General features: G+C 40.7%; 1 protein-coding gene and 1 long non-coding RNA gene across 10 annotated transcripts in view; one reads left to right on the top strand and one right to left on the bottom strand.

Moving 5' to 3' along the window:
* The window catches only part of RNF24 (ring finger protein 24), a 134,183-nt gene extending 120,711 nt beyond the window's left edge, over positions 1-13,472 (bottom strand). For 2 of the 7 annotated variants that reach the window (XM_022592926.2, XM_089896612.1), the window contains exon 1: positions 13,282-13,437. Coding sequence is in view for 1 of the 7 variants with exons in the window: in XM_089896613.1 (XP_089752739.1) it covers positions 13,282-13,457 (176 nt within the window). In the remaining 6 variants the exon portion in view is untranslated. The other 5 variants (XM_022592924.2, XM_089896614.1, XM_089896613.1 and 2 more) reach the window with 4 other exon arrangements.
* Positions 12,081-14,090, top strand: part of LOC149747464 (uncharacterized) — a 30,601-nt gene continuing 28,591 nt past the window's right edge. For all 3 annotated transcript variants that reach the window (XR_016387878.1, XR_016387877.1, XR_016387876.1), the window contains exon 1: positions 12,081-13,965. This is a non-coding gene — a long non-coding RNA (uncharacterized LOC149747464). The remainder of the gene's footprint in view (positions 13,966-14,090) is intronic.

Raw genomic sequence — 14,090 nt, 5'->3', positions numbered from 1 at the left:
TAAATCCACGTGCTGCAACTGAGCCCCTATGCCACAACTAGAGAGCCCGCGTGCCACAATTACAGAGTCCATACACCACAATTAGAGAAGCCCACATGCCACAACTACTGAGCTGGTGCACTCTGGAGTCCACACACCACAACTAGAGAAAAGCCTGCATGCCGCAACGAAAGGTCCTGTGTGCAGCAACTAAGACCCGACACAGTCAAAAATAAATAAATAAATAAATAAATAAATAATAAAGCGGTGACAGTGGGCATCCTTGTCTTGTTCCTGATCCTAGAGGGAATGCCTTCAGCTTTTCACTGTTGAGAATGATGTTAGCCGTGGGTTTGTCATATATGGCCTTTATTATGCTGAGGTAGGTTCCCTCTACGCCCACTTTCTGGAGAATTTTTATCATAAATAGGTGTGGAAGAAGTACGTACTTCCTATCTTCTTTATCTGAATAGTGAAATGAACCCTACTACTCAGCACCTAGCATAATGATTTGCATAGAGTAGGTGTTCCACAAGCATCTGTTTTAATTCAATAGGTAGGAAAACATAGTTTTCAGCACTAAAACCATTTTAGAGTCCTGATAAGGAATAATCAGCTCAACTGACTAAAAATAAGTATATTGATCTTATCTATGGTCTTTTGAGGCATCCCTTTATAAAGCATTCTTTATCTTTCAGAAAAGACCCACAGTGTTATTATTTTAAAATTAACAGCATAATCATAGCAAGATTTTGCCTATGGAGAAACCATAATAGCACATACATTTAATGGTCTTCTCAAATACAATTAGAGGCTCTCTAGAGATGGTCACTAAGCTAAGAACACTGACCTGTTTAACTTTCGTTTGATATCAAGGTTACTTTCCCCAGAATACACAGATTTAGGAGATAAATAAAAACAACAGGCTTAAGGTAAAATGGAGCAGGAAAAATAAGTAGGGCTTTATATTTGCATTACTTTATTCAGTAATTTTACTGAATAAGAATGTGAAGACATGAGGTTAAACAAGAGGTATTATGAGAAATGGTGATCAAAGGATTTTTTCCCATAAAGTACAATTTAAAGTAAAAGAATGATATTCAGTGAAGAATTCTCCCTGCCTTTAAAAATATTTAATAATTAATTCTATAATACATAACCTTGATTTCTTTAGTCTACACACAATTTCACAAAAATACTGACAATATGTTAGGGATATACATATGTGAAAAGCCCAGTCTAAGAAGAGTGAATGGATTAGACATTCAGGGGCTGGGTCATACTGACTCTGGAAATCTCCCAATTTTTAAAAATTAATTAATTAATTAATTAAAAAATTGAAGTACAGTTGGTGTACAATATTGTATAAGTTACAGGTATACAATATAGTGATTCATAATTTTTATTTTTTTAATTTTTAAAAATGTTTATTTATTTGGCTGCATTGAGTCTTAGTTGCAGCATGCGAGATCTTCGTTGCAGTATGCGGGATCTTTCATTGTAGTGCGTGGGCTTCTCTCTAGTTATGGCACATGGGCTCCAGAGCACGTGGGCTCAGTAGTTGCGGTGTGCAGGCTCTCTAGTTTTGGCTCATAGCCTCCAGAGCGTGCGGGCTCAGTAACTGTGGCGTGTGGGCTCTCTAGTTGTGGCGAATGGGCTCCAGAGTGTGCGGGCTCAGTAGTTGCAGCATACAGGCTCTCTAGCTGTGGCACGTGGGCTCCAGGGCGTGTGGGCTTAGCTGCCCCGTGGCATGGGGGATCTTCGTTCCCTGACCAGGGATCGAACTCACATCCCCTGAATTGGAAGGTGGATTCTTAATCACTGGACCACCAGGGAAGTCCCGATTCATAATTTTTAAAGGTTATATTCCATTTATAGTTATTACAAAAATTTGGCTACATTCCCTTCCAATTTTTAAATTCTAGTTAGTACTCTTTCCTCTCCACTGCTGATTCTAATTTGTAGACTTTCATTTACCTCTACCTTTAACTTTCAGAGCAATCAGAGTGTACATTCTCAATTGTAAAAGGAAAACAATCATTCACATTTTACTACAGTACTCACATTGTAACACTCACTAAAACAAAAGATTAACACAATTCCTTTTATTCTGATTCAAACTCATTATCTTTTATCAAGAGCATAACAGTGTAAGATTACTTGGCAGTCTCTCATACAAAATGTATTTCAGAGTAACCCCAAACAGTCTTAGTTGATAAGATAAAGGTCTTCTTTACAGAGCTCCTGCTAATAAATGTGTAAGAGAGGACAGGATTAGAAAATCACCATTTTGCCACAAAGAACGCTGACATAATCATCAATGGGGTCTTTTAGCATCACTAGAAGTAGGGTAGCCAGACACAGCAGGCCTCTGGATGTGATGCAACATTAAGCATCTCCTAAGCATTTCTTGCCAAAAAACTTCAATCTGTTTTAATCAAGCCTCTAGAGCTAACTTCCATTTGTAGGAAATACAGGGAACAGAGCAACAAACTGACACTGCGATTTAAGTGAACAAATCCCAGATGCGAGAAGTTCCACAGGACAACTGACCTGGTTCCTGTAACTAGTCCACGACACACAAAAAAAGTGGAGAGAGAGGGAGGTAGGAGGCACTACTCTAGATCAAAATAGGCATGAGAGACAAAATGACCAAATGTGATCTGTGGACTTTGAATCCTGGTGTGAACAAGCCATCTCTGAAAAAGATATCCTTGAGACAACTGGGAAAATGTGAATAGGGTCTAGTTATTAGATGATACCAAGGAGTAAGTGTTAATTTTATTAGGTATGAGAATAGCATTTTGGTTCTGTAAGACAACATTCTTATTTTTAAAAGATGCATATAGAAGTATGTCAGGAAACACGTACAAAAATGTCTCGGATTTGTTTTAAAATACCTCAGCAAAGAAGGTAAAAGAAAAAAGGATAAATGAAACAAATGTGGCAAAATCTTGATAACAGTAGAAGCTGAGTGATGGGCATATGGGCGTATGTTGTACTATTTTTCTACTTTTGAGTGTATTTACAATTTCTTATAATAAAAAAAAAATTAAAAAGAAGAATCTCACTTAGCAGAGAACCCTGAAAAACAGTACAGGTAAATCTATTAAGTAGTATTAATCTTGGGTAGAAAATAAATGGATCAATGAAAAAAATTTATGTGGCAGTTGCTTATTTAGAAATCGAATGAGTTATATGGAAAACATAAATTTTCCCTTTTTATATGGTTAGTGCTATCGACTGTGCTATATGACATGTCCTCCCCAAATTCACATACTGAAACCAAATCCCCAATGTGATGGTATCTAGAAGTGATTAAGTGATGAAGGTGTCGCCCTCATGAATGGGATTAGTACCCTTATACAAGTGGCCCCAATAAAAAAGACCCCAGGGCTTCCCTGGTGGCGCAGTGGTTGAGAGTCCACCTGCCGATGGAGGGGACTCGGGTTTGTGCCCTGGTCCGGAAGGATCCCACGTGCCGCGGAGCGGCTGGGCCCATGGGCCTTGGCCGCTGAGCCTGTGCGTCCGGAGCCTGTGCTCTGCAACGGGAGAGGCCACAGCAGTGAGAGGCCTGCGTACCGCAAAAAAAAAAAAAAAAAAAAAAGAACCCCAGATGGCTTCCTCACCCCTTCCACCATGGGAGGACATAGCAAAAGACAGTGAGAAGTACCGGCTATGCACCAGCAAGTCGGCCCTCCCCAGACACTGAACCTGCTGCCACCCTGATCTTGGATTTCCCAGCCTCCAGAACTATGAGAGATTTCTGTTTGTAAGATACCCAGGCTATGGTATTTTGTTATAGCAGCCAGAACAGATTAAGACAGACAGCTATGAAATATAAAGTTTTATTCCTGAGGTAGCTTATACTACTGAAAACCCGTGGCAAAGAACAAGCAGTTTTACAGGATACATTAAAAAAAACTTTTAGGAATGCAAGTGTTTCCTCAGAACTGTGTCATACTTTTATATAATTCTGAAGTTCTAAATAGATGGTGGTAGTGAACTGAAATAGAGAAAACTAAAACACAGAAAACAGAATTCACAGCTGCATTTTGAACTGAGTGCTGTGAGCTTTGGATTATCCAGATGGACCCTAAACCCAATGACAGCGTCTTTATAAGAGAGAGAAAGAAAAGAAGACCATGTGAACATGGAAGCAGAGATTGGAGTTATAGAGCCAAAAGCCAAGGAATGTGTGGAGCCACCAAAAGCTGGAAGGAGCAAGGAAGGATTGTCTCCTAGTTTTTGGAGGGAGTGCAGCAGCTCTGCTGACACTCTGATTTCAGACTTCTGGCCTCCAGAACTGTGAGAGAATAAATTTCTACTGTTTCAGGCCATCAATTATGTGGTAATTTGTTACAGCAATGCTAGAAAACTACGCAGCCCCTTTGCCCCATTCTAACAAGTCATTTTTATTTACCTCACTTTTATTTACTGCAGTAGTTCAGCAATGGTTAATTACTTCAAGAATATCAGAAGAAATAAAAAATATATATGCTCCCCAAATCTCTCCTTATTCTCTAGCCATTTTCTGCAAAGGTCTCAATTTCCTTTATCAATAGTGTTCCAGGGAACTCCCTGGCAGTCCAGTGGACTCGGTGCTTTCACTGCCGTGGCCCAGGTTCAATCCTGGTCGGGGAACTAAGATCCCATAAGCTGCTTGGTGTGGCCTAAAAAAAAAAAGTCATCCAAAAGTGCCATTGCAGGATAGCGTATGAATAGTAAGGCATGGACATATACACATTACCAAACGTAAAATAGATAGCTAGTGGGAAGCAGCCGCATAGCACGGGGAGATCAGCTCGGTGCTTTGTGACCACCTAGAGGGGTGGGATAGGGAAGGTGGGAGGGAGGGAGACACAAGAGGGAAGAGATATGGGAACATATGTATATGTATAACTGATTCACTTTGTTATAAAGCAGAAACTAGCACACCATTGTAAAGCAATTATACTCCAATAAAGATGAAAAAAAAAAAAAAAGAGCTTGTGAAAGTTGACAATATCAACTGAGACACTTGGTGGGTTGGAGAATGAGGGCCTGGGTTCTAAACCTGGCTCCTGACCTTGTGAACCTGAACAGGTTACTTCTTTGACCATTTGTTTTATCATCCATAAATAACCCTTTGAGGGTTGCTGTAAGGAGTAAATAAGCAGTGCATTTAAAGATACTAACATAAAAGGTTTTTACTATAGGTTAGCTAATGTGAAAGATGATTTTCTGGGTACAATATTTCCCCTGGCTATTGATACACTGTTCTATGATACAAAAAAAATCTTTCTCACTACCACAAAATTTCCTCTGGACTGTTTACAGGGACAATCAATAAGTTTAAGTAAAAATTTTTATTTAATTATAGCAAGGCATGAGATTTCCAACATATCTCTGAAGAAGTTTTGCAATTTCTTTTGCACTAAAGGAAAAGAATGAAAGCCAACACCTTTGATTTACCTTCCCACCAATTTTCCATAAACTATATTAGCTCATACTTCAGTGTTTCATTATTTGCCAAACTCTTTCTTTTAGTCCAAGATGAAGAGCCTATTTGGATATTTCAAGTTTATACCACTGAGCAAAATTTTTCATGCTCAGAATTGGGAGAGAACAATAAAGAGACACAGGTAATTTATAATTTTTTGGTTTGCCTAGATGAAGTTAACAGACAAGTATTACAGCACCATTCCACCTCCAAATAAAAAAATATTTTAAGATAACATAAAGCATACTGATAGACTGTTGGTGAAGTTATTAACACTGTCATCAAATGAACTGAATGCTCATTATACTTGCAGTGCCATATTTGTACTTCTTTTGTTCTCAGTTAAACATTATGACATTAAGTTTCCTAAAGAAGAACTGTATCTGATACAAACACCCGTCTAGTTAGGAAAACATAAATAACAGACAAAATGAGACACAGATTTTAAGACAACACACATAATTAATGTTCTACAGAAGCCTATGGTTTATAGGACCAAGCTTTACAAGATGAAAATTTGTACTAATCCAAATGACTAAAACTTTAGAAGAAGAAAATGAAAAGAAGAGGGAAACCTCACTTCAAGAAAAGTCAATAAATGGAAACAAGAACAACTGAAAGCAGGTAAACTGGAAGTTATTTATAATATAAAAACATTCACTATAGTTACTATAGTAGTAAGCAACACTAATACACCTAACAGCATTGAATCCATAAAAATTCAAGTTGCATTACACTTTTTCAGAGCAAAATCACAACTTAACGTGAGGTTCACTTGTAATGCTATCTAAAAAGTAGCTTCCTTTCCTTGCCATTCAGGCTTGTTCCAACTCAAGCACCATGGAGGTGCAGAGCAACTGTCTGGTGTCATACTGTCCTTACGTCGGGTGCAGGGCCCAGGCTGGCTTTCCCAGGCATGGCCAACCAAAAGTAAGGCCACTGGTCAGTTGTTCCTAGGCCAGCTGGCGTTGAAGAAAGTGTCTGATTCCCACCTCCACAGCAGACAAGGCTCAGCCAGCTGGCTTTCAACGGACTGCACTAGTTGGAGTGCTCACAATTCTTTTCAAACCATCTGGCATTCTTTTTGAATCCTAAATTTACCCAACACTACACTCTGATGTCTGAAATGCTCAGATAATTGGAGGAGTCTCCACTGCCTATCCAGATAAGAAAAGAAAGGGGCAGAGTAACTGCTAAGTCAATTACTTTAAGGAACAATTTCTAAAATTAAAAATCAAGACAGATAATAAGGGGTATAGATAATTTAACACGCAGAAAACTTTTAAGAATCCCTTAAGGCTGGCTGGACATAACTCTCCCTACTTTGAACTTCTACAGAGCCTGTCTTTATCCCTCAATGTGGCCCTTAGAGTGGATTTTGTATTGCTACATATATTTATCTTCCCAGCTAGCTAGTAAGTGAAAAGAACAGTATCTTATGGCTACTTTAAAAAAATCTGTTGATGACATACTGGGTGTTTTAAAAGTTCCATTTCCAGAAATAAGAAAACTTAATGAGGAATAACATGAATTAACACGTGGAAGGAGCCTTACCTCTGGGCAGGCCAAATAAACAAAGAACAGAACTTGGCTTGAAATAAAAATATTTTATCAAGTGACCAAAATGATTTCTCAAATGACCAAACTGCTGGGAAGTGTTATAGGGTGCTCATCTGTCAACTGCAGATCATCTATCATGTGGGGTAATCTGGGGAATAGAGAGGCAGGGAATCAGAAAAAGCCCACAAAACTAAAAACAGGAGAGTCACATTCATAGCCAATATACTCTAGGAGATATAAGTACTTCAAACAAAAATATTACAGTGACCAAGTAAGATCAAATATTAGAAACCAGAGAAGCATATACAAACAATAACTATAATTATTTTTCATTGCATTAACCACCATGCCAAGTACTGAGTTTAGCATTTTACACGTTATCTAATTTGACACACACAACCAACATATGAGGTGGGTGCTATTCTTATTTCTACCTTGCAGATGAGGAAACAGAGAGGTTAGGAAACCTGCCCAAGGTCACATGGCAAAAAGTGAAAGAGCTAGAATTCAACTCCAATCAGTCTGACTGCAGAATCCAGGTGCAAGACTGCCAATGTTAAATTATACTTGTGAAAGAATGAAATGTAATGTAACATAGGTAAAATTCAATCATTAATACAGTCTTTATAATTTTTCAGTTTTCAAGTGTAGCAAAAAGTAGAGAATAATTTAAAAAATAAATGAAAATTGATTTTCTTGTTAGAAATTTTTAAAAAGAGCTATTCTACCAGGTTAAAAATGTCAGTTATGCCTTTTTTGCCCATATATTGAGTAGGTACTTGTGTCAATTGCTGTCCTAGGAACATAGTGGTAAACAGGATAGATGAGTTCCCTGCTTTCCTGGAGCCAACTTTCCAGTGCGGGGCGTAGGCAAGAGACAAAAATATTCAGTCAAAAACAGAATTTCAGACAGTGATACATAGTACAGAAGAGATAGGGAGGAAATGTAGACTATTCTTTTGAAACATTTAACCATGAAGGTAAACAGAAGGGGATGGATATAAGGTCAGGGGAAAGTTGTTTCGTTGTAATTTTTTGTTCTGTTTTTAAAGATGGGAAATATCAGAGCATGTATGTATGCTGACATGGGTGGTGCCCCGGAAAGTTGTTGAGGATGTGATAGAGGGCACAAATGCAGAAGTCAAGTTCTTGACTAGCTATGAGGTAGAATATGGTGGGGAGGCAAGTTGGCTTCTGACAGCAAGAAAACAGGGGTCCTAAGGAAGGTGGATTTATAGATTTGGTGAAGGGAGGATGAGGGGTATCTGTCTGATAACTTCTAAACCCTCAGTGAAGTATGCGGCCTGCTTACCGGGATGGGGAGGGGTCGGCTGCTCATGAGTGTAAAGACTGGGGAGACATTAAATAATTATAGGCAAAAAGATCTTATTAAGAATCTGGTAGTTTTTGGGGGCAGTGATGAGAGTCTACTACAGATTTTTGCTCATGAATCTGAAGTTCTCTAGAAATATTCAACCACTTATGTGCACCTATGGGAAAGCTAGATGAGGAATAAAGCAGCTGTAAATAGAAAAAAATATTAAAAAATGTGTATCCATGAGATAAACACTAAGTCATTGACAATGTCCAAACAAGCCAATGGTCTATGTATCTCCATTTGCCTCCATCTTCTTATCACAGAAATTCTTGCCAATAATGTATTTGTCTTTAGTCATGACATATTTAACCATGAAGCTTATAGATTGTTTCTTTTTGGTCATAAATGGTTCTGTCACTTCCTAAAGTAGATTTTTAAAAAATGTAACTGATGGCTGTGTAGATTCCAGAGCTGATTATATTTCAGTGCTGGAAGAAACTTTCTCTGGTGTTAACTGATATTTCCAGTTAAAAGTAAACTGATGATTCCATTTAAAAGTAAAAAACAAAAATTAAAGGTGGTTGCTTTTGATCATCCAACTGTACTCCTAAACCATGATGTTGGCTCAAGACCCAAAACATCCTGGGGAGCATTTATGCCTGCACAGGTTCAAGGAGAGGAAACAAAGACCACATCTCTTGATGGAGGCATGTCAACACCATAAAGAATAGCATATTGGATGAGATGGTGTGTATGTCTGTGTGTACATATATATAGGTATTTGGAGAAAATATTATCTGCCCTTACGAGCAAAAGGAAAGAAAAAGATGTTTCGAGGAACACCATGAAATGTCAGAACACCAGGGATAAACAGAAGATCCTAAAGTCTTCCAGAGTGGGAGGAAAAAGGGAAATGGGGATTAGAATGGCATTGCACTTCTCAATAGTAATACTAGAAGCCTTCAAAAGAGGGACAATAATTTTCGATCTAGAATTCAATATCCAGCGAAACGACCATTCAAGTGTGACGGTAAAATGAGGACATTTTCACATATGCAACTTCTGAATTCAGGAATGAATTTCAGAGTTTGTAGATGCCCTTTCTCAGGAAGCTACTAAAGAATTAGGAAGACACAGGATCCAGGAAATCAAGGATCCAACATAGGAGGAAAGCAAAGAGAATTCACAAGATGATAAAAAGGGAAGTCCTATATAACAGCTAGGAAAAAGAAATGAAACAGATTACCCGAAAATACTGAAAGACGATAGGTTCTGTCATAGAATTTGAGGATAACTTTGTGACTGGTAAAAGGAAAACTAGGCAAATGAAAAACAAACAAAAGTGGCAGTTGTTTAACTCAGTAGAAACAAAAGTTGTACAAGAGGGCTTCCCTGGTGGCGCAGTGGTTGAGAGTCTGCCTGCCGATGCAGGGGACACGGGTTCGTGCCCCGGTCCAGGAAGATCCCACGTGCCGCAGACTGGCTGGGCCCGTGAGCCATGGCTGCTGAGCCTGCGCGTCCGGAGCCTGTGCTCTGCAGCGGGAGAGGCCACAGCAGTGAAAGGCCCGCTTACCGCAAAAAAAAAAAAAGTTTTACAAGAAAGAAAACGTAATACGTATCCTACATGGCTCATCTGTGAATTATAGGTACATTGTCACAGTCATATAAATACTGAATACTGACTTGACTGGAAACTGTAAAGTATAGATATGAGTGGGGAATGGAAGGATGGTTGTGTGGGGCAACTAAGTCCTCAACTTCCAAAATAAAACTCCATAGATAATATCCAAAGATGGAAAATCAAGGAACAGCAGTTTAAACATTAAAAATGAAATAAATATAAAGGTAAATACCAGAAAGAACTGCTAAGAGTTCAAAGTGATTGAACCATATGAAACCACTGATTTTTGACTACTCCCCAATCTAAAAAATGGCAATTTCATATAGTTTAAACTGCTAATACATTATAATGACATTACTTTATTACTGATTTTAGAATAAACTGCCATTTGAAACAGAAAACATTATTATTATTATTATTTTTTTTTGGCTATGCTGCATGCAGGATCTTAGTTCTCCAACCAGGGATTGAAACTGTGCCCCCTGCAGTGCAAGTGCGGAGTCCTAACCATTGGACCATCAAGGGAATTCCCGGAAAACAATTACTGATAGAAAATGCTGGGAGGATAATGTATCCCAGTTTAGTAACAAAGTGTCATCATATATACTATTACAATCACTAACATAACAATATTAATATTTCTAATGAATATAACGATTATATTTATTACTAAAACAGCATTTAAAATAATGTAACCTATTTTGACAATATAGTTATTACTTTGGAATTTTTCTTCAATCATCATACTACAAAAATGCTAAACTATGGGTTGGTAAAGATTTTGATTAACAGAATGCTGAACAACAAGGCCAGGATGTTTTTAGTTTCCTTTGTTGATACAAACAATAGCTAAGTCGCTCTTGAAAAATTAAAGTTCCACAATACTGTGGCACTATGCAAGCCTATTTCAGTGATAATTCCGGTTACACTACTCTGTTTATCTACGACTTCCCCTTATGATTTGTTTTAAGGGGATTTCTAAAAAAAAAAAAGAAAAGAAAACCAAAAACTTATGCAGGCAGTTCATAAGTTATTGGGGTTGCTTCAATATTAGTGACACTACTTAATGTAGTTAATGAAGCCCTCATTTTTAAGTTAGCTTATTTTGAGTTAAATTCATTTACATTAAAATTTTACTTAAATCTTACATCATAAAACCAAAACTTCTCCAAATTGAAAAATCAACTTTTATTTTTACTTTTACAAAAAAAGAATTTGATCATGTTAACATAAGGTAAGATTTTTACCAAGAATAATGGATCCCATTCCAACCAAATGGAAAATTTCCCCTTCAAATTAAAAGCAAATGTTTTTAACAGATGGAATATACATAAACAGATGCTATGGAAGACTGCTTAGTTTAGCTTTCATTTTGCACTGAAAACTACCAGGAATTAAAATATATGTGATTAAAAAATAATCTTAAAGAGAATCTTAAAACTGAGTCAATTCAACTATTCATATTCTCTAATAAGCTCCCCTTAATTTTTTTTACCGTTGCTATTTTGAATCAGAAGATCATAAGAAAAATATATTTTGGAAGTATGTTTCTTTTTTTTTTTTTTGCGGTACGCGGGGCTCTCACTGTTGTGGCCTCTCCCGTTGCGGAGCACAGGCTCCGGATGCACAGGCTCAGCGGCCATGGCTCACGGGCCCAGCCGCTCCATGGCATGTGGGATCTTCCCGGACCGGGGCACGAACCCGTGTCCCCTGCATTGGCAGGTGGACTCTCAACCACTGCGCCATCAGGCAAGCCCTGGAAGTATGTTTCTTGTAGTAATAGAGTTTAGCTAATTTCCTGTCACTCTGCAAAATTATAAGTGTAAAAAAGAAACTGAAAATGCAACTGTCTTCTAAAACTTATAAAATCTGGTTTAAAAGAGAAAAAGGTCCAAGTGAAACAGTAAGGAATAGCTGGTGCTATTACAGTTGCTTCTTTTTAATTGGTCCACATCAACTGTGACTCCTCACAACTTCACCAAGACAACAAAGTCAGGCAGTCAGTCCCACAGAGCCAAAGTCTGTGGGAACCTGCAGAGCTTCCTCCTCTCTCTGGGGATGACGACGATAAAAGGTGATCTGTTTTCCAGCAGTCCTGTAAGAGGAGCCATTGAGCTGGGCTGCACAACCAGACAACAGAACACAGGGAAAATTCAGATCAAAGCAAGGGCGCATGCCAGGGTAATATGCTATAAAGCCCTTTGCCAAAGCATTAAGGGGAAAAAAAGCAAGGAGGTGGAGGGAACCTGCTGGACCACCTTCTTATTACACAGGGAGGCAGGAGGAAACAAAATCTGCCTGTACTGAGGAGCTGAGAAAACAGTGTCCTAGAGATACCGGAGTATTTCTGTATATGTGTATATCAATATACAGACATATTACCAATTAACTAAAAAGCAGTGTTCTATATGTACTAGAGTATTCTCATGTACATACACAAGAGTATATGACCATTAACTAAACCCCCAAAACCAAGTGTTCTGGATATACAGATATATTGAGGATATAGACATATATTTTCAATTAACAAAACCCACTGGTTTTACAGAAAGCAACAAAGAAATGCTGTTTGAAAGAATGTCAGAGGCAGAACTGGGTGAAGATCTGATGAAGTAATATGTCTCTTTTCCTCATACCCCTTTAAATGACCTCCGATTCTCTCATTTCAGAGGGGACACACACACCATTAGGTCTCCGGAAACAAAAGAGGCTCCTTAATTCTACGGCCTGTGGAAGCACACACGCCCCCCACTCACAGATATGAGGCCAGCTCCTGACTTTCATTAACGAGTAAGCCGAGGCGATAGGTCTCACCCCCGACCATAGCTTACACACAGTGACAAACGGGCACAGGACAGACGCCACAAAGAAAGGGGAGGAGCAGACGGGGACCAGGAAAACACTGCCACGCCGCGCCCCCCAAGGCGCATTCCCATCGCCAACAGGGAGGCAGACGTCCTCGCCATCCTCGTCCTTGCCTCTCTGCTCATCCCAGCCGCCTCCCACGCCCGGGGACCCGACACCCGGCACGGGTTAGCGGAGCGCTCTGGGCTCCGCGAACATTCCCTCTGTGACCTCCCGCTGACAGCCCCGCGCCTCCCTTTGTGCGGGACTCACCCTCCGGCTTGGGGTGGACCCTCCTGCGCACCCCTCCCGGCCTGGGGCCGCTGTCCCATCCCTCCCAGCTCCCGGCAGAGGCGCCGGGAGTGTGAGTGGGGGAGGCTGGCGCGGGCCCCACGGTGTCCTCAGCACCCCGAACCCGGACCTGCCCAGTCCGTTAAGCCCCAAACCCGGGGCGACGGCCCTCGCTTGCTCACTTACTCTGTCGTGCCGGCAGCGGCGGCGGCGAGCGTGGTGGGACCGTCAGCTCCGGGCGGTGAGCGGCGGGCGTCAGTCGGCACCGAGCGCGGCTGAGGTGGCAGCGGCAGACTGCCCGCGGCGCCCCGGCGAGGGGCGGGCCCGGAGGGGGAGGGGCGGGCGCCAGGCCTCTCATTCATGCAGCGGGGCGGGGTGAGGGACCCGGATGCCCGGGCAGCCCCGCCCACCTCCCTGAGGTCGCCCTGGCTTCGGAGTCTGTAGTGCGCAGGCGCGGCTCTCCGTGGTCCGACACCGCCTCACCAGTTGCGGTTGTCCCAGGCCGGGGCGGTGGCCTTCTCCCTCTTGTGTTTAGTATTTTTGCATGTCCTATAAACATTTTTAAAAAATATTTATTTATTTGGCTGCACCGGGTCTTAGTTGCGGCATGGGGATCTTTCAGTTGCGGCATGTGGGGGTCTTTAGCTGGGGCATGCGAACTCAGTCGTGGCATGTGGAATCTAGTTCCCTAACCAGGGATCGAAACCAGGATTCCCTGCCCCGCATTGGGAACACAGGAGTCTTCGCCATTGGCCCACCAGGGAAATCCCTATAAGCAATTTTTTAAGTGAAAGCTTGGAAAGCCACCTCCTTCCTAGCATCCAGCCCGCCAGCATCCTGGGGACAGAGGAGTGGCCATTAGTCTAATGGGTAAGATACACACCGCCCCCCTCCTCCATCTGTGTCATGTGCAGCATGTCTCTCAGACCTCTGAGACCCAGAATCTGCCCAGATAGTGGAGAGGAGTGTGTGCAAGAAAGAGTGCATTACTTTGT

The sequence above is a fragment of the Delphinapterus leucas genome, chromosome 15, assembly GCF_059928025.1.
Source record: "Delphinapterus leucas isolate spDelLeu-1000000601 "Yukka" chromosome 15, BTC_Dleu_Yukka2, whole genome shotgun sequence".
NCBI classification, from domain to species: domain Eukaryota; kingdom Metazoa; phylum Chordata; class Mammalia; order Artiodactyla; family Monodontidae; genus Delphinapterus; species Delphinapterus leucas.
This window is presented reverse-complemented; position numbering and strand designations above follow the sequence as displayed.